At 31.8% G+C, this 22669-nt stretch overlaps 2 protein-coding genes across 2 annotated transcripts; one reads left to right on the top strand and one right to left on the bottom strand.

The window, feature by feature from the left end:
• The first annotated feature begins 7840 nt into the window (after positions 1 to 7840).
• Positions 7841 to 10673, top strand: LOC112733152 (WAT1-related protein At5g64700). Its single transcript, XM_025782022.3, has 6 exons — positions 7841 to 8142; positions 8396 to 8512; positions 9391 to 9625; positions 9714 to 9872; positions 9957 to 10108; positions 10189 to 10673. Exons 1-6 carry the CDS (start codon positions 7889 to 7891, stop codon positions 10313 to 10315), a joined length of 1044 nt encoding a protein of 347 aa, XP_025637807.1. The 5' UTR covers positions 7841 to 7888; the 3' UTR covers positions 10316 to 10673.
• Positions 10674 to 11169: 496 nt separating this feature from the next.
• Positions 11170 to 18203, bottom strand: LOC112733153 (uncharacterized). The gene is made up of 2 exons (XM_025782023.2): positions 17777 to 18203; positions 11170 to 11718 (listed from the first exon to the last, which is right to left on the bottom strand). Exons 1-2 carry the CDS (start codon positions 17981 to 17983, stop codon positions 11419 to 11421), a joined length of 507 nt encoding a protein of 168 aa, XP_025637808.1. The 5' UTR covers positions 17984 to 18203; the 3' UTR covers positions 11170 to 11418.
• Between the last annotated feature and the right edge of the window lie 4466 nt (positions 18204 to 22669).

Genomic DNA, 22669 nt, shown 5'->3' with positions numbered 1-22669 from the left:
GGAGAGATCTTGCGTGCGACGCACAGTGAGACAGATGAGAGAGATCGAGCAGAGAGAGACAGAGAGAGAGAGGATAGGAAGAGGAGAGAAGAAGATGAAGAATACTGAAACCTTCAGATGCGTGATTCAACGAGAGGATTTCTGAAGTCAGATGAAGAACAATTTTGATTTTTTATTTTTTTAATATATTTTTGTTTTGTTGTTTAAATTATTTGAAACTATAAATTTAGGATTAATTGAATTCTAAAATTTGATTAATTTAAAAGGATATTTTTTGTCTAATCAAATAAAGGAAGGATGTTTAAGACTTTTTATAAAATTAAATAAAAAATATATTTTTATTTTTATTTAATTAAATAGGTGTATTAATAAAAGTGGTGATATAATATATATTTAAAAAAAATTAAATGCTGATGTAGAAAATAAATTCCACATAATTTATTATTACTTATCCATATTTTAAATATATCAGTACGTATGAATTTATTATCGTATTGTAACAAACACCTTTTATGTTTATCATTCTATCAGGCTATCACTGTCAAAGCAAATAATTAAGAAACTTTATTTTTAATGACATGTCAGGTCATTGGCTTAATTAATAATTTCTATATCTTTAGGTGGGAACGCGCTCGGATTACTATATATTAATATAATCTGCAAAACCTATTTTAATAACATATATAGGCTATTTATCTATATGAAATTAAAGTAGTATATAATGGCCTAAACAAGAAAGAAGTAATATAAAATACTTACTGCGGACCAAAGAATTATGTATAGTCTCACTCAAATTAAAGCCTAAAGATATGACTTTGTTAATTATTAGTTGCTTTGAATTATAAAGGATTCTTTTCTATATATAGATGCGAGCTATTTAGAGGTAGAACACAAACACTAAAATTAAGTAACAATTTGATTAATGCAGTGTAACACACCAACAGCACGCAAGATCTGGATTATTGAAGTTTATTTGAATAATATAATCCTAATCCATCATACACCATAAGGAATTTTTTTTTTTTTTTTACTTTATAAGAGCTATTGGGTCACGTACTTTGTCTACTAATCAGAATCACGAAGAAGCGATTCAGACCTTAATAAAAATGTATAAGGATTTTAGTTTAAGATAGGATTAAGTACTGAAATCGTCCTAAGGTAAGGGACGAAAATCAAATTCGTCAACGACCTTATTTTGTTATTAAAATCATCCTCAACGTTATAAAACGTTATAAAATCGTCTTTTTACTAATTTTATTTTTTTTATTACCAAATTACCCTTTATTAAAAAATTATAAAATAAAATAAAAAAGAAAAGAAAAAAAAGGCTGAGGATGATAGAGAATCGAGAGAAGGGGAAGGGGGGTGAGAAACAGAGGGGGTGGGGGAAAAAGGAAGAGGGGAAGGGGGGAGGGGGGACGGCGCCGGCGAAGGGGGGAAAGGGGAAAGGATGCGGGGTGGGGGTGGGGGAAGAGGTGTGGGGGAGGAGGAGTGGGAAGGGGAAAGGGGGGAGGGGATCGCCGCTGTTGGAGGAGCCGCGTGCTGTCGCCGCCATCGCGCCAGTCACCGCCGCGCCTTCGTCGTCGTTCCTCGCCGCCTCCGCCTTCGCCATCTTTTCTCCTCGCCGCCGCCACCGGTCTTCATTACCGCCGCCGCTCTTCGTTGTCGCTGCCGCCGCTCTGCTCCTCGGGGAAAGGGGGAAGGGAACGCGAAGGGAGAAGAGGGGGGAGGGGGTTTCGGGAAGAAGAGGGGGATGGGGAAGACTCCTCGCCGCCGCCACCGGTCTTCACGGACGCCGCCGATCTTCGCTGCCGCTGCCACCGCTGCACCGTCGCCCTGCCGCCTGTGATCCGCCACTCTTCTTCTTCTTCTTCTTCTCCTGTAAATTGGATTTTTGTTGTAAAATTTCTGAATTTTTTGTGAATTGTTGCTGAGTTTTGATTATTGCTTATTGCTGAGTTTTACTGAGTTTTGATTATTGTTGTTGCTGAATTTGTTATTGCTGAGTTTTGTTGAGTTTTGATTACTGTTGTTGCTGAGTTTTGAGTTCTGATTTTCTGGGTTATGTTGTTGCTGTTGCTTGATGTTTTTGGTGTTGGTGTTGGTGTTAGTGTTGGTTGGTGTTGGTGTTGGTGTTTGTGGTGGTGTTTGTGGTGGTGGTGGTGGTGGTAATGGTGGTGGCAGTGGAAGTGGTGGGGTGAGAAAGGTGAAGAGAAGAATGATGATGATGAGGGTATTTTGGTCCAAGAATTTGGGGAAGGATGATTTTAAAGCGTTTTTGAACGTTGAGGATGACTTTAATAACGAAAAAAAGTTGGGGACGAATTTGATTTTCGCCCCTTACCTTAGGGACGATACGATTTCAGTACTTAACCCTTTAAGATACAAGACTAGAAGAAGAAAAATAAAGGGGGAAAAAAATAGTGTTTTAGTATATCACTTTATGTCACTTGCTAGAGCTATTTTTTATAAAATGAGTGGAGCAACTTTAATTTGCTTTTAAAATAAATAAAAAAAATTCTAGCTATATAGAGCATACCCAAAAAAACTTAATTAACTAATCTGATTATTCCTTTAAACAAATTGGGGTCCCTGAGCTTGGAAACTTTCCATTTGATGTTAATCGACTTAGTCTTAATTATTGAAGTTTCATTCTCTGTTCCTGCATGTGCTTTCTTTCTTTTTTTTTAATTTCTTCTTTCTTTTTCATCCATACATATTTTGTGAGGTTTAACACACTGTATGATAGGACCATAGATTTTTGTGAAAAAAATATATAATAGGGAGAGGCCACTTGCATATAAAAGAAAAAAATTAAAGACTAAAGTGTCATATATATGGCTCGTGTATGTGAACAATGTCTTTATTTGATAATGATATTAAAGAGTTTCTTTTAATTTCCAAGCTAGTTCGTAACCATCACTAGTCATGTGCTCAATGCTGAACTTTTATTTTTGTATATTGGATTATGAGTGGTGAAGTCTTTAAAAGTGATCTAAATTAGGTGTTAAACGTTATTGTGGGTGTTTACAAAACGTCAGTGACGTTTTCACTTTATATAATTAAAATAATATTTTTTTTACAAAACGTCAATGACGTTTTCTCATTTTATAATTAAAAAATATTTTTTTACAAAACGTTGGTGACGTTTTGTTTTTTTATATTTAAAAAAATATTTGTTTTACAAAATGTTAGTGACGTTTTGTACTACCATCATAGCATTGTAAAATACCAAAATGAACAAATATTGTCGTATTTCACATTAAAATTATCCATATCTAAAAATTTTAGCCGCTCAATGCTACTATATTATATCTGTCATTTTTATTCTTTATAAGCTTGACAATTAATTATTAGCCAACACGTCTCTTCTTTAGTTTGTTCTTCATCACATCAAAACAACCTCCAAAAAGGTTTTCTGAAATGAAAATCATGTGTATTAATTATTATTTGCTAATAAAGGCAGGCTAGATGTCTGTGACACGATTAAAGCTAAGAGACTGGAATCCTAAGTTTTCTTAGCTTTTATCGTTCAATTATTAAAAATGATCGATTTTACAACATCAAACTAGCTAATAATATAGACCCCCAATTAGCGAAAATCCCTAAAATCACAAAAGAAAAAAAAAAGGTTATGTTTATCTGCTTCATATAATGGATTGACATGATGAATTGATAGATGTAATTCTTGTTATATATATTTGTTGACAGAAGAAATATGTACTTCTGTAAGTACTTAATCATTCGGTGGATATTAAAAGAGGACACAAATTCAAATTTGAGAAGACATAATAGTGTTGAAAATATGTACAAATTTAATTTTGTTATATGTATATTAAAATTAGTCATTAAAATTAAATATTAATATAAAGTATATGTTAAAATTAAATATATATTAAAAATAAGTTAAATAATATATGTATTTATACATAATATATAATGACTAATTTTGATAACTAATTTTAATGTATAACTAATATTTTTAATGCAAATTATATCTATATATGAAAGTTTATGCCATTAATTTGTAGTATTCTATCACCAAACATATGCGCTACTTTTGTCCCCAGATATACCAACCATACTAAATTTAATTTATACAAAAAAAAATTAATTATTAAATTAGTTATTATTAATACAGGTTGAAATTTGATTATATATTGATTATGTTATGTGGATACTTAAATCAGTTACTAATATAAAATATATATTAGAATATAAATATATATTAAAAATAAATTAAATTATATATATATATATATATTTATATACAAATATATTATTAATGACTAATTTAGTAATTAAATTTAATATACAAAAAATATTTTTGATAAAAAATAATTTTGATAGTTCGACAGTAAAATAATACATCATGCAAGTCAACAAAGATACTTAAAATTAAATATTGAATAAGTAAAAAAAAAAAAGTAGAATAGTCAAATTGGCAAAAAATAGGATGCAATTAACATGTGGGAGTAATTATTTTGATCATAATAGATAAGTACTGGCCTAAATTTGGAGACTGATACTTGACTCTAAAAGTATGATAAAAACATAGGTAGTTAATCTTGGAAAGCAAGTAAAATAAAAACGTGGATATAAGATTAATAACGGTTAATTAAAAAAGTTCAGTATATAACAAAAAAAAATTTATAAATAGGAAAAATACAAAATTAAGAGGGGATTTTAATTCAACACTACAAATTTCATTAAAATTTTACAAAAAATTTTAGACACATTAACATTACAAAAGATTACAAATTATAAGTACATGTGAGTATTAGAAGTTAATTTTTTTATTTCTTTTTTTATTATTTTATTTTCAGTTTAGTCCTTTCTTGTTTTTAGCTTATCTCTTTATTCTTCTATATATTTCCAATATTCCAGCATGTTTTCATTCTTTTTTTTTAAGTTCATGTTCAAGTTTGTTTAATCCAATTTAATCTTTTAATTCACATTAAATATAGAATTTAGTTACTTCTTTATTATTTGCGAAGTTAATATTGATATTGTTAGTGTTGCAAATGTGAGGAGTGTTGAAGTTAGTCCCACATCAAAGAAAGCATGGAAGAGTGAGGAGTTTATAAGATGAGATACCCATTAATTTGACACCTTAAGGTTTTGGATCGAATTTACTTTTTTAGAGAAACTATATTTGCTTTTCGAACTAAGATCATTCATACAAAATTTAATTGACACATGTATCAAAGTCAAATAAAAAACAAACAAAATAATTACAGTATAAAATATATATTAAAATAAATTAAACTTAAATACACAGTATTTATCATTTTATCCTTACAGTATAACTTGACTATGTTTTTCACTCAGAATATAATACACGCGAACGAGATCGATACATATTAATATTATGTACGTAGTTCAGTAGTTGCTTGGTTGGTATGATTCAAGGGGGTAAAGGTATCCTCTCGCTCCATCCTTTAATTCCACGAATTGAAGAAATAGTGGTCCAATTTAAATGTGTGATTTTCTGCTTTATTTAGTTCCTTTTTTTCCCCTCCGTTCTTTGAATTAATAATTTCCTCATTGTATAAAATAAATCACTCAGTTTCGATTCATATCTGCATGGAAAGTAACTAGCCGTATATGACGTATCGCCATCTCTTTGCCTTTAATATCATATTCTACGTGCAAATAAATAATAAAGCTTCAAAATCATGTGAGAAAGACTAGAGACTAGAGAGCACCACAATTTAAAACTCGTTGCTCATTGAAAGAAGTAACAAAGAAGCCACGACCTTTTTTTATTCTCTTTTTCTTCGGAAGGGAATGAAAAATTGAAAACACACGACCGACCGTCATTGCTATTTTTATTTACCAAGTGTTTGATGTGTATTTGAAACGGACTGAAAAGTGTCTTGGCCTTGAAAAACAGAAATCGGAGGTAGTGATAAGGTATGCAAGCGCTTCATATCAACTCTAAAATGGTGGTGGAAGTATTTGTAAAAAATTCAGATACTTATGTCATTAAGAGTTTTATACATGTTTATGAAAGTTAAGATTGAAAAATATCTAAATTTGATGAAATATTTATAAAAGACTTTTAAATTTTCGCTCTTGTAATAGTAGAAGATTTTTTTTTTCAATATTTAAGAAATTATCCTGCCTAAAAGTAGTTACTAATATGTAAATAACATTAAAAGAAAGAAATAGAGTGACAAATTATTGCTTGCCGTGCAAATCGAATCGGGTATGGATCGTAATATTCGCGCTTTAAGTAAATTGGATAAGTCAATCCCTATAGCTCTTAGAATGATTTCCTTGATCTAGATAGCTTCCATTAGATCCAACTACCTTTTGGGTCATGATTTTATTTTATCCAACATTAAATAATTTTGATGAAAAAACATTTTCTGTAGTTGTTTGATTCATGCGAAACATACAATTCTGTCGGTTAGGATTCGTCATTTTACTCCCAAAAGGCATAACTCATATTATGAACCCTCGAATTCGAATTAAACATGCAATTTCACATTTCAATCAATTTTTTTTCTTTTTTTTAAAGAAAAATAGAAAAAATTTCTTTTTTACTGTACGAGAAAGGCAATTCATATGAAATTAATTTTACATAAAGATAATAAATAAAAATATAAAATAATTTAATATATTTAATTAAATTATTTTTTAATAATTTTTAATTATCATCTTGATACGAACACAACTTCATATAAATACTTAAATAGTGACTGTGACACAATTGTATTGTTACTCCAACAAACTAAACAATTATAAGTCTTAGAAAAGCTGGAACAAGGTGTACTACTTATTAGCATTCAGATTAATGTCCTAAAATTTTAGTTCCGATCCCATGTAAATAACAATATATATATACCAATTTTAGAAATACTAATTAAGTTAAAATACCTATTTTGCATTTGGTATAAGTTTAAATAAAACAATTTTTCAATCAATTAATACACCTAAAAAAAGTTGATTTTATATTATTGAAAAATAACAATTTCTTAAAATTTATAATGATACACTAAAAGATTAAAAAGAAGAAATAAATATTCTTTTAAAAAAATATTTAAAGTTAATTCTTTTAGAAAAGGCATGTGAATAAAAAACAAAGAAAGTGACATTAATATCTATTTTGATTGCAAATTAAAGACAACTCCATGGCCATCAAGTCAACAAAAGTATACGAAATTGCGTATGAAATGGATTAAAATAAAAGATCTTGTTGTTGATGAGTATCTTAAGGATTTGTTAAACGTACTAAAGAAACATAAATTTTAGATTTTTAATATACTTATGTAACATACATACACAGTGTTTGAAACCAACTGTACGTAAATATAATAATATATATAATATAATAAAAAATAGAATTTCTTGCATGCATATGAGGTAAATGAATATTTTTGTTTTCCAGCATTCATTTTATGTTATCTTAATAATGTAGGCTAATTTATTAATATTAATTTTTATTTGATTAATTTTTAAATTTACAATATTAATATATAAAAAACTAATAATCAAAATAAAAAATATCTAATTATTTTAAAATTTTAATTTTAATATATTGATAATGTAAAATATTTTATATATTTATCAAATTATATTTTTTTAAATAACTATTTATATAATAAATATAAAATATAATTATTTTTACTCACATAATATTTATGTAGGTATAAAATTGTTTAAAATTTTGATTCTAAAAAGATATATGTGCATGTTTAATTTGTTGTGTTAATGTAAAGCTAAGACAGTGTAACAGGAAACACGTAAACAAAAGTAGGGGTGGTCCCCAAACAGGTAAAGCAGCAAATGATAGTTATATAATATGATCCATAACCATATGTAGTGTCCATATATAAAAGCCTCATCAAACTCAAACTTAAGTGTAAAGAAACTCATAATAATGATGATGAAAGAAAGCAATAATAATAAGAAGGCGTACATGGCAGTGATCCTGATACAAGCCATATACGCAGTCATGTTCCTTCTCTCCAAGGCAGCATTCGACCATGGCATCAACACCTTCATCTTCGTCTTTTATAGGCAGGCCCTGGCCACTGTTTTCCTCGCTCCTTTTGCTTTCTTCTTCGAACGCAAAACTGCACCACCTCTCTCATTTCTCACCCTCTGCAACATCTTCTTCCTTTCTCTCTTCGGGTGGGTATACACTATATACTATATTATTAGAGGAATACTAGAAGCCCATCCAATTTATTATTTTTTATTATTAATTAGTTAATAATGTTTAAAAATGTGAAATAAAAGATATTATTAAATTATTAATCTAAAAAAACTAGATTGATGTCCAAAAATAATTATAAAAAATAATAAATTTTAATATTTTTAATATTGTTATATTCATGCATTGAAATTAAAGCACTTAAATAAATAGTTAAGAATAATGCATCAGGATCACGGGGAGCTTGGACGTATATGGTATTGCACTTATATACACTTCACCCACTTTGGCTTCTGCTACCACTAACTGCCTTCCAGCCATTACCTTCTTCTTGGCACTCTTACTCAGGTTTGCATTTTCATTTTCTATTCTTCGGCTTAACTTGGATTTTGTTTATCGACAGTTACATATTTACATGACACTTGCAATAATTATATAAAAAAAAATATTAAAAAACTATTAGAAATAATTTTTTTATTATTATTTAATTATTAATTTAATTTTTTAATTTAGTTCTTTTAATTTAGTAATCTACCAATATATTTATCTTATATTTTTAAATATTAATGTTACTTAATAATTAAAAGTAATAAATTTTTATGTTGGTTTAACATTTTTGGTAAAGAAAAGTATAGGTAGACAATGAAAATATTAAACAATGTGAACAATGAATATATCGGATGTTCATTTTACTAGGTGTGCGAATGGTTATTCTAATATTAAGATTTAGGTAAATAATTTAAAAGTGTAGTGTGTTTTAATTTGATTAGTGATTGTTCATGTTGTTAACAAAAATTATTGGTTACTTAATGTTACCCTTTTCGTAATAAATGAGATGGGGGGGGGCTAATAAGGTGGCACTAAAAGAAGAGAAATCAGAGTTCGATTTCGATTTTGCATTTGATTAAGGTTAGGTCTAAAAAAAAATTTTCTTAAAGCCGCCCATGTTTATTGATTGAGGATATTTCTCTTTTCGCTTTTGGAAGAAATGCGTTGTGCTTCTTCGTTTCTCAATAAAGCTAGCTAATTAAGATTTGAATTCAAGACAAAAATGGAATTAAAGGGACTAGTCTGAGCTTAATTAGGCTTTGTATGTTAAACCACAGTTGAAATCATTGTTTAGCATTGAAATTTAATAATTAAGATTTGAATTGAAGACAAAAATGGAAATAAATGTAGACTTATCTTTTAGGGCTGTGTTGATTCTGATGATGGATGGATTTCAGGATTGAAATTCTGAAAGTAAAGACAGCGGCGGGTGTGGCTAAAATGGTAGGTGTGGTGGCATGCTTGTGTGGAGCCGCAACACTTGCTTTCTACAAAGGTCCTCATTTTCAGCTTTTAGGGCACCATCAAATACAACCATCTTCTTCTTCTCCTCCTTCTTCTTCTTCTTGGGTAAAGGGTTGCTTCCTCATGCTCCTCTCTAACTTCCTTTTTGGGATTTGGCTTGTGCTACAGGTAACTAATTAATACCTACTCTTCCTTATGTACTTTTATTTCTATATATACATAGAATTAATTAATAATATGTATAAAATACATACAGGGTTTTGTGGTGAAAGGATACCCTTCAAAGCTGCGTCTTACGACTCTTCAGTGTTTGTGTAGCTCAATTCAGTCTTTCTGCATTGCATATGGCGTAGAGAGAAGCATTGAGCAATGGAAGCTGAGTTGGAATGTCTCACTCATTGCCGTACTATACTGTGTAAGTACTCATCGCAGCGCCGTATATGTATATGTATTTATTATATATGAATATTCATGCATGCATGTACGTATTATTATACAGGGAATAATGGTGACGGGTGTGACGTATTACATACAAACATGGGTGATAGAGAAGAAAGGGCCAGTGTTTCTGGCCATGTCAACGCCACTCGCTTTCATAATCACCGTCGTCTCCTCCGCAATTCTGCTGCACCAGATCGTAACTTTGGGAAGGTGATTAATTAATATACATTATCTAAAATAAAGCATCTTTTCATTTCATATATATAACTTTTTGATGTTTGATTGAGCAGCATTTTAGGTGGGTTACTATTGGTTATAGGATTGTATAGCGTTCTGTGGGGTAAGACAAGAGAGGAAATGCCCAAAGTCACAGACTTGGAGGTTGGATCGGAGCACCACCCCCCACCGCCGCAATAAGCTACAGCTACTCCGGCCCATTTCTTAATTGAGATCATCATAAATATATATAACTATATACTAGGTTTTTATTTTATTTAATTATATATATATTATTAGACTATTTGTCAATATACCGGGATCGATTGTATAGTATTTCAGGAAGGCAAAATGTAGCTTGAAATTAAAAAAAAAAAAAGTGCCAAAATTTCTGGCATAGTCAACTAGCTAGTAGCTATTAGTCTATTATACATCATCGATCATGCTGAACCATAGATGCAAATGCTGCTTATTTGGTTCAGCTTCTGCCTTTTATATATATTTTTAACTAGAGAAATTCTATAATGATTAATATATTAGTGTTTAATTTGGCTAAAAAGTATGAGTGGAAAAGGCTTAAAAATTAGGCTTTAAATCTTGCTAACTCAACTACTTTTCAATAAGGATTTTGTTAGGTAGACAATGACTTTTGTGAATAATGTATTCTAAAATTGATCCAATAAAATAAAAATACATTATACTTCTACATTATTCACCTAAATCTTAATATTAGAATAACCATCCGCACACCTAGTGAATTGAATATCCGATATATTTATTGTTCACATTATTTAGTATTTTCATTGTTTACCTGTATTTTTCCTTTCAACAAACATGTTAGTTACAATTGTTAATACCTTGTTATAATACACTAAAACGGTAACAGATACATTTAAATATTATTTAATAAATACAATTACATGGCAAATAATTCAAATCATAAAAAACGATATAACGTGAACATGAATAGGGTATTCAGCTGACACGTGGTACAATAAGGAATCTCATCTATCATTACATGTTTGTATAAAGTATTTATAAAAAGAAGAATAACCTGTATTTAATTTGCACCAATCTTTAATGTAAAAATCAATTTGCTTACACTGTTTGCATATTAGTATTTAAATTTGCAGATAGTTTTGCATTGACATGAATAATGGACTTCCCGGTTACAATTTACATTGTGATTTTTGTTTGATCTGACACGGTCAGTCCACAAATATAAATCAACAACGCAGAGTACACAACACACTTAATTAAAAAAATAATAATAATAATTGAAACATACGTGATGACTTACTGTTCTAATGAATGTGAGTGGTAGCAACATCTGTTGCGTGATGATGATGATAATCTGTTACGGTCGCATCAATCTCAATTACCTTCTCTTCAGCCACAGCAACACCAACTTCTTCTTCAAATTGTTCTTCTCCTACTTTCACTGCTTCACTGCTTTCATTACTTTCTTCTGTTTTCTTTAAAGGTATCGCATCTTCTTTTGCTGTCTCCTCTTCATTGATTTTCGCTGCTTCTTTGGTTTCTTCTTTCGCTGTCTCCTCCACTGCATGTTTCTCATTTTCTGTGGAAACCTTTGCATCTTCATTCTAACACGGCACCCACCAAGAAACAATAATTCAAGGTTGCATAAATAAAACACATCCATACAAAATGAAATAAAACTTTGGTATTTTTTCAACATGTTCAACTCTTGAATAGTGGATGGACATCAATCATCAATTCATCGTGTTACAAGAATTCTCCATTGTTTTCTTGATTTTTGTGATTTTTTTCCCTTCCTGTATTGGGTAACTACGTTTTTTATTTCTTAATCAAGATGGGCCGTAAAAGAGAATCACTGGCCCAGCCCATTTACAGAAAGTTGCTGGGAAAGAGCTTCAATTAAAAACATCTCTCCCACTCTCACACTCACTAATTTGTACCTACACTCTTAACATAATTCAGTGACATTTGTCAACCAAAAAACAATAATAATAAGAGTAATTATTCAAATCAGTCTCCAAAGATTTTAAAAATGGATATTTTAGTCCCAAAAAAATTAATACACAAATCAATTTTCAACATTTTTCTCCATCAGATATAACAGTCCCCCATTCATTTTTTGGCGTGACTCACTAATGGAAAATGCTGAGTTAGCACGTACACTAAAAAAAATGCTAAATACTGTCGAAATTACTACCTGATTTAGTGTGAGACGTTAGCAGCGGATTTACCGGCGGATTTGATAATAAATTCGTCGGATAAAAAAATTACTATCAGATTTAATTTTCTGACGCTAAATTCATCGATAATAATTGGAGGAAAAAAAAGAAAAAATGGCGTGATCATTACGTCATATATACCGGTGGATCGGTAATCCGAAAAGGGTATAACATTGCGTTTTGGTCGTCGCAAAGCATTATCATCGGATTTACTTACTGTCTTAGCTTGCTCTAAATTCAAACTGCGAACTCTTTCCCCCTCATTTTCGATCTACTATCTCTAACCTTCTCCCATCTCTCTCTCTCTCTCTCTCTCTCTCTCTCTCTCTCTCTCCTACAAACCACCTCCGGCAGCCCCTCCACCAACAACGTTCAAAGACTGCATGGACTCTTTGCGTCACGTTGGTTGCTCTATCGCCGCCGTTTTTGTCACTCCCACCACTGTTACCATTTTTGCCGCCACCACTGCTGCACCGCTGCTCCTTGTGTGGCTGGAGCTGCCTCCTTTCAGGTATGTTGTCCTCCTCCTTCTTCTTATTTTTTAATTTATTTAAAAAAAATTCTAATAATGCAACCTTGCCGGTTAGTCATTGCTGCCACCACTTCGCTGTTTGTACTGTCGCCACTTTGTCGGAATTACCTCCTTCCTCCCTCTAGGTATGTTGTTCTCCTCCTTCTTCCTATTATTTTTCTTAAGATTTAGTTTATGTATTAGTTTAGATTTAGGATTTTTTTAATTTTGTTTTGATTTAGAAATTTTTTAATTCTGTTTTGATTATTCTTTGTTTGAAATTTTGTTTATAATTCTGATTTTCAATTTTGTTTTGATGATTTTGTGTTTATTTTTCTAATATCGTGAAAAATGAAAGTGATTGTTTTTGTATTGTTAAGGGTTTATCACTTGAATTTTGCATTAAAAATGTTGCTGATATATTGAATTTTTGAACTTTAGGTATAAATAAAACTAATATGCTATGGAAATTGGGGGTGGCAATTGTAAAGAAAATATGTCCTGATTCACCAGAATTTTTATCTTTGGTTATTGTTCCTTAAATATAATTTTGACATTCATTATTTATATTTTCTGTTTTTTATTGTGTTGTAGTTGCTGTACATTAGAATCTGGCTTAGAGATTGTGTAGGTTGGGTTAGAATGATGAAGCAAGTCGTAAAAATGGTGGTTTCTAATAAGATACAGAAGTCAGTGGCGGTAGCAGTGGATAGGCTATTCCACTATAAAGTGTACAACCGTTACATCAAACAAACTTCGAAATTTATGGCACACGACGAGCACAATCAATGTAACATTGGTGATCGAGTTAGTAACAATTTTTAACTTACCCATCTAATATGGATTTCTTGTTTATTTCTTAAAATATTGAACTTAGTTATTAGTATTGTCTTGAGATTTTAGTATTTTAATTTTAGACATAGTTTATATATCCTATAGATTTTTCAAGATGGTTAAATGTTAATATACCCTATAGATTTCTCAAGAAAACTTAGTAAGCGATATCTTTTACTGCTGTTCTTTCAAATTTGATTGGATCCTTCTAGGCCTTTGAGCAAGCGTAAACATTGGATTGTTGCTGAAATTCTCAAGAAAGCACGCATATATACTCCTTCCATTTAGGGCTGCACATGGATCGGATAATATCCGCATATTCGCGGTAATTATCCGCATCCGATCCGAATTTTATGGATCGGATATTATCCGATCCGCAGAGCCATCGGATCGGATCGGATCCGATTTGCACTATGGTAGGATCGGATCGCGGATTTGGCAGTGATATCCACAGATCCAATCCGCATATCCGCACATCTCATATAAATAGTATAATTAAGAAAGTAAACCCTAATGTGATATGAATTTTAGTGTGTTATTTTATGAATTTTATGATATCTTGTTTTTAATTTTTTATATTGTACTTTAATTTAAAATAATTAAACTTAGATCTTGTGTTATTATTTTTCTTTTGTTATTTAAGAGAACTTTTATTGACAATATTTTATGTGTAAATAGACTTAAACAGATGAAAAAATAAATTTTTTAGAGCCAAAAAGGGCCTTAGACACAAATTTTTTGAATTATACGGATATACCCGATATCCGATCCAATCCGATCCGCATACTTGCGGATCGGATCAGATCCAACTTGAAAAAATGCGGATATCATATCCGATCTGATCTGTGTGCAGCCCTACTTCCATTACACTAATATCCGAGAATGTGCCGTCCTGTACTGAAGCACCTACTCCTTAAATTGGAGTAAGGTATTGAAAGAATCTTAGTTGTTAAATCTATAACAATTTTGCTGTTGACATAAATGGAACTGAAAATAAAGTACAGTAGAGTCATTTAGTTGTTTGATACCTTATTCAAGTATAGTAGAAATGGTTTATATGCATATTTTTTGCAGCTTGAATTTGATTATGTTGTTTTGTTACTGTTAGTAAGAAAGATTGAAATGTAGCTTCTGGTTTTGTCATCGTCTTAGAAGATATCCATAACCTCCTTTATTTTTCATTTTGAGATTCTGATATCATCTCTAAATTTGTTATGGTAGGATAAATTTATTGTGTTGCATTCTAAGGTTGATTAGCTTGTAATTTGATGGTTTGAAAACCAATCTTCTCCAATCTCATTTTCATATAAGTATTACTAGAGTTTACGTTGCCAAGTTAGCGTCAATGTTTGATCTTGATTACCCTAAAGTTTCTATGTCAGCTGTTTAATATGCATGAATTACGCTTTTTTTTATAATTATTTTCTGAGTTAATTAGTTTATTGTTATTAATTATCTGATTCATTATTTAGGCCATTAAACATTTTATTGACTTATTGTTTATTGTTGTCAATTTTTTAAGTTTATTATTATTTGAGTTAATTATTTTCTGAGTTAATTAGTGTTGTATTTTCTGTCAAAAACCGGCATTGTATTGAGTTTTCCTAATGGAGGTCTCGTTATTCCTCTTCGAAGCTCTTCGTGAAACCCTCGTTCTTCATTTGCAGAAATCGAAACATCCAAATTCAGTTCCAATATCCCCCTCCTCAAAAACGACATTGTTTTTAGAAACGCTGAGATTCTCCACCAAGCCAACACAATCCAAGATCTCCAAGCTGAGAATTAGAGGTTGGCCAAGGACCTCCATGAACTCAGGCTCCAAAGTGAGGAAGAAAAGAGAGAGTGAGTGTAAAACTAAAGCATTGGAAGATGAGATAGGAAACCACGGCCACGACCTCTATTCTTCTCAGAGGTTCCATAAAATTTTGAACAAGACTCTGGAAAAAAATGGCGTTGTTAGATCAAAGAAGTGGGAACTAAAAGCAGCTTCTAGAATGTGGTAGTGTTGCTGCAGTTTTTGAGAATTTCAAACCACAAGGAAATGGGCGATCGATAGGAAAAGAGCACGTGTCGAAGATAGGAAATGGCTTATGAAATTACTAGTCGATAGTCATGCTTTATGCATGGAAGATGGAACACACTAAATAAATATTTACATTATTTTTTATTCTAATTAAAATTCCATCACTTTCACTGTCTACCTCCATTTCCTCTGGTAATTTTTATTCGTTTTTAATCTAAATATGAAAAATTATTCAAACAGTAAAACCTTAGTATTAGTACTTCTAGCCACAAGAGCTATAAGACCACCATAATGTGTACTAGAAGGCATGAAAGCAATGTCTTGACATGTTGTTTGCCATAATTGTGGATGTTACTAATCCAACGTACATACTAATTAATAATTATTATAATGAAAGCAAGAGAATTATGATCCATGATATATAGCTGTAAAGGAATTGAAATCAATAGGTCCAAAGCCTTCAAAATCAAAGGGTGGCACGTTTAATTGGTTGGGAATTTTTTTGAAGGATAGTATTAAATAAAAAGTGAAGATTTTTATTTAATTATAAAAAATGTGTATTATGCGTAATAATTTTTTTGGGGACTTTTTTTAATTCTTTCACTCTTTCCTAAATTTCGCTCTTCAACCGTATCCTAATTTGTTTGTCACGTCTTTAGTGTCCAATGCAACGAATGCGACAGACAAAGACAAGCTTCCCAAAGGCCAAAACTATTGAACATATGTAGCACATTATGCCTCGGTGGCATCTAAAAGAAAAAAAAAGGGTCCACACACACAAAAATTCCGTTTTTAATATCTGAGCTAAACTTTGGATGCCGACAGTAGCCAATAATATTATGGAAGTATTTAGATAAAAATGTTTTAAATGTTTTTTTAAAAGATATTTTTTAATAATTAAAATTTAATATATATAATTAATTAAATTATATTATTTTTATTAAAATTATATTAGAAAAATTAATTTAATTAAAAAAATTATGAGTCAGATTTTGAACTGATATAAATTAATATTATTTTTTATAAAAATTAACTACAATATTTTTATTATAAAAAATAACTAAAATATTTTTATTATATATATTAATTTTGAGAATTTTAAATTCTAACTCTTTATTTTTCTGTGTCATAAGATTAAGATTTAGAATTTTTAAATTATATATATAATAAGAATATTTTAGTCATTTTTTATAATAAAGGTATTGTAATTATTTCTATAAAAAATAATATTAATTTAGATAAATTTAAAATTTAATTTACTATTTTTTGATTAAATTAATTTGTCTGACTTAATTTTGATAAAAAATAACACGGTTTAATTAATTATATGTGTTAAATTTTAATTACTAAAAAATATCTTAAAAAAAGACATTTTAAACGTCTTTAACTGATATTTGGAGTCAGATTTGTAGAACAAAATGCAAAGTCTGAAAAGTAATATTACCATCAAATTAAATTTTTATTGTTATACATATAATTTTCAAAAATATTACATACGGACTAAGAATTATATATTACATTAGTTATTTTATATTTATATATAAATATATATTATTTAATTTATTTTTAATATATTTTTTATATTTTAATATATATTTTATATTGATGATTAATTAAATAGTTAATTTTTTTATGTATATTCAATATAGTTGATTTTCAAAAATGCTACGTGGAAAATAGAAAAAAATAATGATTGATTGTTTGTATGTAATAAACTAGCTAAGGGTCAACATTTTCCATAGCATATGAATTTGGACAAAAATTTCCAATTTTGGAACACATGTATGTGTTGTTTAACGAAGCATGATAATGGGATACGATATACGACAAACAAATGAAGAGTACATAGAGGGTTTGGTTGGGCAAAGCTGACAGAAAATCAGTGTACGATAAAGTAGAGAGAATCTAAAGATGCTAGAATCTCTGGAGAATGCCAATTAGGAATAAGAAGGATTAATCAAATCCAGTAATTAATTGTAACAAAAACTGAATGGATCTGATAGAATAAATAAAGTAGTGGTACTAGAGATATAAGAATGAGAAGATGGATAAAAAATGGTTGATTAAGCAGGTACCTGCTTGAACAACAAGCTGAGAGAACGTCGCTTGTTGGATTGGTCATCATGATCATCATAGTCATCATCAACTACCATCACAATCTTCTTCTCCATGGCCTCTGGTTGAGATTCAGGTTCAGGTTCAGGTTCAGGCTCAGGTGCTTTCTTTGCCTTTGCCTCTGCTTCTTCCTTTGATACTTTGGGCTTAGTGGCACAACCTCCCATTCTATCTCCTTTTTATTTATGTTTTTGTGTCGTCACACAAGAACAACGTAAGAGTAGAGGCAACCAATTAATTTAGAGAGGTACCAATGAATGTGATGGAACAACAATGGTGCTCAAAAATTAGGGAAAGTGTAGGCATTTCATCCTCTGTGCTCTCTCTTGGGCTGCTTATGTTTTTTGTAGGGCATGCATGTATAACCCCCTTTAATTTGACCCAGTCAAATCAAACTCCCCCTTTCGTTAACTATATATACTTATAAATGTTATTTGTATACTAAATTCTGCGACCGTTATATTTATGTATAAATATATATATGATTTAATTTATTTTTAATATTTATTTATATTTTAATATATATTTTATAATAACAACTAAAATTGGTGTATACCTAACATGTTATTTATTCATTACACTATTATTAGTTGAGCTTAAGAGATTTTTTTTTCTCACAGTATATATCAAACATTAATTTATCACGAATTTTATAACATTATTCAATTAAATTTATGTATTTAAATAACTTTTAAGTATTGAATTTAAAATAATTAATTTTACTACGTTAACACCCATGAATATTCTCAATAGTAGTGGACCCTTGGAGGAGTAGATATTAGGTATTTTCATTACAAAAATATAACATGGTGGTTGCTAGTTGGTGTCATGTACATTATGATACAGTTGCATCAACTAACATCCATAAAAAATTAAACCCACTAAACTATAATCCTTCATCTATCTGTATGTACTATTTGTTTATATACTAATCGTGCTCATGTTACTGTAATTATTTGGGTCACAGCATCTTCAACCGCCTTCATTTGAAGCAATAAATAAATAAATATAACGTGGTAAGGGACGAAAATGATTGAACACAAAGTATGGGGGACCGGCCCATGGGAACGTTGTTGACAATTTAATGGCAACCTTGGCCACATATGAATACTGTTGTTGTTCTGTTGCAATGAAAAGAAACAGATATACGATCGATGCGTCAAGGCACAGCACACGAAATTGTTGTACACTATAGACTTGTGGCTTTATTAACCTTCTACAGCAGCTTCAACCTTTCATCGTTGAGTTAATTAAGGAACCAACGCAATCACTTTAAGTTAAAAGGCATCCATATAGGTTTAAACTATATGTAACTATGCCAATTGTACACTAAATCAATTATCTGTAAAATATAAGATACATACTGAAAGTAAGTTAAACAACATATATATTTTATATATAAATACATAATGATCTTTTGTGTGTATATAGTATTGATGTTGTTTGACAAAATATTTTCGCCTAAAGTCAAAATAGGAGTACAAGATTAATACTGCTAAAATACTGAGAAGTAAAGATAAAAAGTGAAGTCTTAGAATAAAAACTAAGAGGTCGAAGAAGATCTCTTAAGAGGAGTCGGAAAATGAAGTAAAGTCTCATGATTCCCTCATATAAGTTGAAGGAAGCATCTCCTTATAGAGGCAAAGAGCATGTCTAAACTCGGGTAAATGAATGTAAGTCAAAAAAGAAAAAAGTCGAAAAACGTAAAACTGATATTTTTAAGAGAGGAAAATGAAGAAAGAAAATTTAGCCAAATTTCACAAAGATTATAATCTAAAAACAAGGAGATTGAACCTAGAAAAGGGACAATAGTCATAACTAAAACGTGTTTAGCTCCTAAACTTTAACTCAAAGCAATATCAAATAAGTGGGGAATTAAAAACTATCAAGATGTGGGTTGCAGAGTTTGGCATCTAAGAAAATAGCTGCTTCTCAGAATATGGATTGAAGAGTTAAGTATCCAAGGAAATAACTGCTTCTCAAGATGTGGGTAAACTAGGAAATGGATTCTTTAAATTGTTAAAAAAAAATTGAGAGTGTAAAGTGTGATCTTTAACTCTTTATTATTTTTTCTCATATTTATTTTTGGTCCTACTTATAAAATTAATGGTTAAAGATCACACTTTACTCCCTCAATTGTTTAAAAAAATTGAGAGGATCTATTTCCGGGAAACTGTATGATCTCCAAACAATACTAATATGAGTAAAGAAACTGATTTATAAATAGAGGTTATGAAGATTAATCGGGAGGACTTCCATTCTAAAACTCATTACTAATACACTAAAATTCCGAAGAATTTTTAAGTCACGCTGATAAGGTGAAAGAGATAGAGTACAAGTGTATGTTCTTATTGTCTTTTCCAATTTTACTACTTTATTCGTTTTCCATTTTTCTAGCACTGTAATATTCAATTTTTGTTTCAAATTATTGTTAGATTTTATTTCTTGGCAACATCTTTGAAAATTATTAATAATAGTTATATAAATAGTGATAGATCCAAAAAATTTTAACAGTGGGGACAAAATATATATAACATAATAATAATTTGGGTGTAACTAATATATATCCTAAAGACACATGACAAGCTTAGAATTAGTAGAAGGTTTTAAATTTTTTCATTTAAAAACTACAAAATAAATACATTAAAAACGTAAGTTTATTGTATTTTTAACAAAAATAATGTTTTCAATTTGTAATCTTAACATGTATTTTTAGGACACAAGATAAATAAATTTTAATAATTTTTATAATAAAAATATTATTGTTCATACCCTGTCCCAACGATAAGACCCAGGTACAAATAAAAGGCCCAATCCGAAGGGTTGAGCCTCACCTAGCATCGACCTTCCTCCTGCAAAGTCGGTTCTTACCACGACTTACCCTAAAGAAGTCGGGGACGAGAATTAGCTGGCAAATAAATATTCGTTCGAATGAGTAACTGCCCCTAGAATCTCTCTAACCACTTCCAAGAGCCATATCTTAACCTCCCTGAGATAAAGGGACGGTTAACACCCTAAAAAAGTGGCACTACTTCAACGGTGGTTATTGGTTCACCACTATAAATACACTGACACCTCTCAGGTATCTCTAAGTCCCAATACTCTCTAGACCTGCTCACACCCTTGCTGACTTAGGCATCGGAGTGTCTTTGCAGGTACCACCCCCATTCGTTCATACTCACAAGTCGGACGGAGGCCCCCAAGGCGCAGGCCCGCTCGAAGGCTTCCTTCCTCAGACGATTGGGCCAACCCAGCGAGTCTAACCCAACAATCTCCGATTACCCATCATAACATTGGCGCCGTTGCCGGGGACCCGAGAGATCAACCAGTGATGGCGGACAGATCCCCTGAAGATGGTCATGTGGAGTCGGATTCCGAACAAGAGAATCTGGACACCGGAAATAATGACGTGGACCAAACCCTCCACCAGAGAATCAACGATCAGCACAGAGAGGGTACCTCTGGAGTCAAAAATCCGAAGGTGAATTCCTCAGAAGGGCGCGAATCGGAGAAGGACGGACAGTCCCACGCAACTGAACTTATGGGATTAGTCCATGTCCACCAAAGCCGCCTGGAACAATTGGAACAAGAACGGGAGCGACAAAGGGAGACCGAAAAGAACCTAAAAGAGGAGATGGAACGGCGAAAAGAGTTAGAAAGAAAACTCTTGAAGTTAGAATCCTCCCTCAAAGGTCGGAACCCCCGTGATGATCGAGAGGAGTCGCCCCTAGGAGGGGAGGACCCCTTCAGCGAGGACATAATGAGGGCAAAAGTTCCGAGGAACTTCAAAAGCCCCGATATGGACCTCTATGACAGAACCACAGATCCGAAGCATCACCTAAGCAATTTCAAAAGTCGGATGTATCTGGCTGATGCCTCCGACGCTACGCGATGCAAAGCTTTCCCGACTACCCTGTCGAAAGCAGCGATGAAGTGGTTTGACAGCCTCCCCCCGAGGTCAGTCACCAGTTTTGAAGACCTCTCAAGGAAGTTCTTGATGAGGTTCTCTATCCAGAAGGACAAAGTAAAACATGCGCCAAGCCTCCTGGGGATAAAGCAAGAGGTCGGAGAATCCTTACGAGCCTATATGGAAAAGTTCAACAAAGCATGTTTAGAAATCCAAGACCTGCCCACCGAGGCAGTCGTTATGGGGTTGGTCAATGGGCTTAGAGAAGGTCCCTTCTCACAGTCCATATCAAAAAGGCACCCCACCTTCTTAAGTGATGTACAGGAAAGAGCTGAAAAGTACATCAACATGGAGGAGAATGCTAGGCTGAGAGATTCGAGTTGGCGACCTGGGCATCTGCCCTCAACAAAAGAGAGGGAGAGGGAGTCCAAGAAGAAGGAAGAACTCGGTCTCGATAGACCAAGGAAATATCACTGTTATACTCCTCTAAAGGTTTCCATAGCGGATGTATACAGAGAGATTTGCAATACTGAAAGGCTGCCACCTCCCAGGCCCATTAAAAATAAAAAAAGGGGGAGTCGCGGCGACTACTATGAGTACCATAAAATATATGGTCACTCGACAAATGACTGTTACGACCTTAAAAATGTGATAGAAAAGCTGGCTAGAGAAGGCCGGCTCGACAGATATCTCATAGAAAGGTCAGACGGTCATGGGAAGAGAAAACGAGACGATATGGATAGAAGAGACCCACCACCGCAGACTCCAGAGAGACATATCCATATGATCTCAGGAGGATTCGGGGAGGGGGACTCACCAAGTCCTCCCGCAAAAGACATCTCAAGCGAGTCTACCAGGTCGGAGAAGAGTCATCCGACCTCCCCACCATTTCATTCACAAGAGAAGATGGGCAAGGAATAATCCCCGGGCATGATGACCCAGTGGT

This window comes from Arachis hypogaea, chromosome 13, assembly GCF_003086295.3.
Source record: "Arachis hypogaea cultivar Tifrunner chromosome 13, arahy.Tifrunner.gnm2.J5K5, whole genome shotgun sequence".
In the NCBI taxonomy this organism is placed as follows: domain Eukaryota; kingdom Viridiplantae; phylum Streptophyta; class Magnoliopsida; order Fabales; family Fabaceae; genus Arachis; species Arachis hypogaea.
Note: the sequence above shows the minus strand (reverse complement) of the source record. Positions and strands in the feature narration are given on the sequence as shown.

Bases quoted from the DNA above. Each gene is read 5' to 3' on its own strand.
- LOC112733152 (XM_025782022.3), top strand. From the start codon at position 7,889: ATGATGATGAAAGAAAGCAATAATAATAAGAAGGCGTACATGGCAGTG. The intron at 8,143-8,395 runs GTGGGTATACAC...ATAATGCATCAG, and splicing joins TTCTTCCTTTCTCTCTTCGG to GATCACGGGGAGCTTGGACG. The intron at 10,109-10,188 runs GTGATTAATTAA...TTGATTGAGCAG, and splicing joins CAGATCGTAACTTTGGGAAG to CATTTTAGGTGGGTTACTAT.
- LOC112733153 (XM_025782023.2), bottom strand. From the start codon at position 17,983: ATGGGAGGTTGTGCCACTAAGCCCAAAGTATCAAAGGAAGAAGCAGAG. The intron at 11,719-17,776 runs GTACCTGCTTAA...GTGCCGTGTTAG, and splicing joins TCAGCTTGTTGTTCAAGCAG to AATGAAGATGCAAAGGTTTC.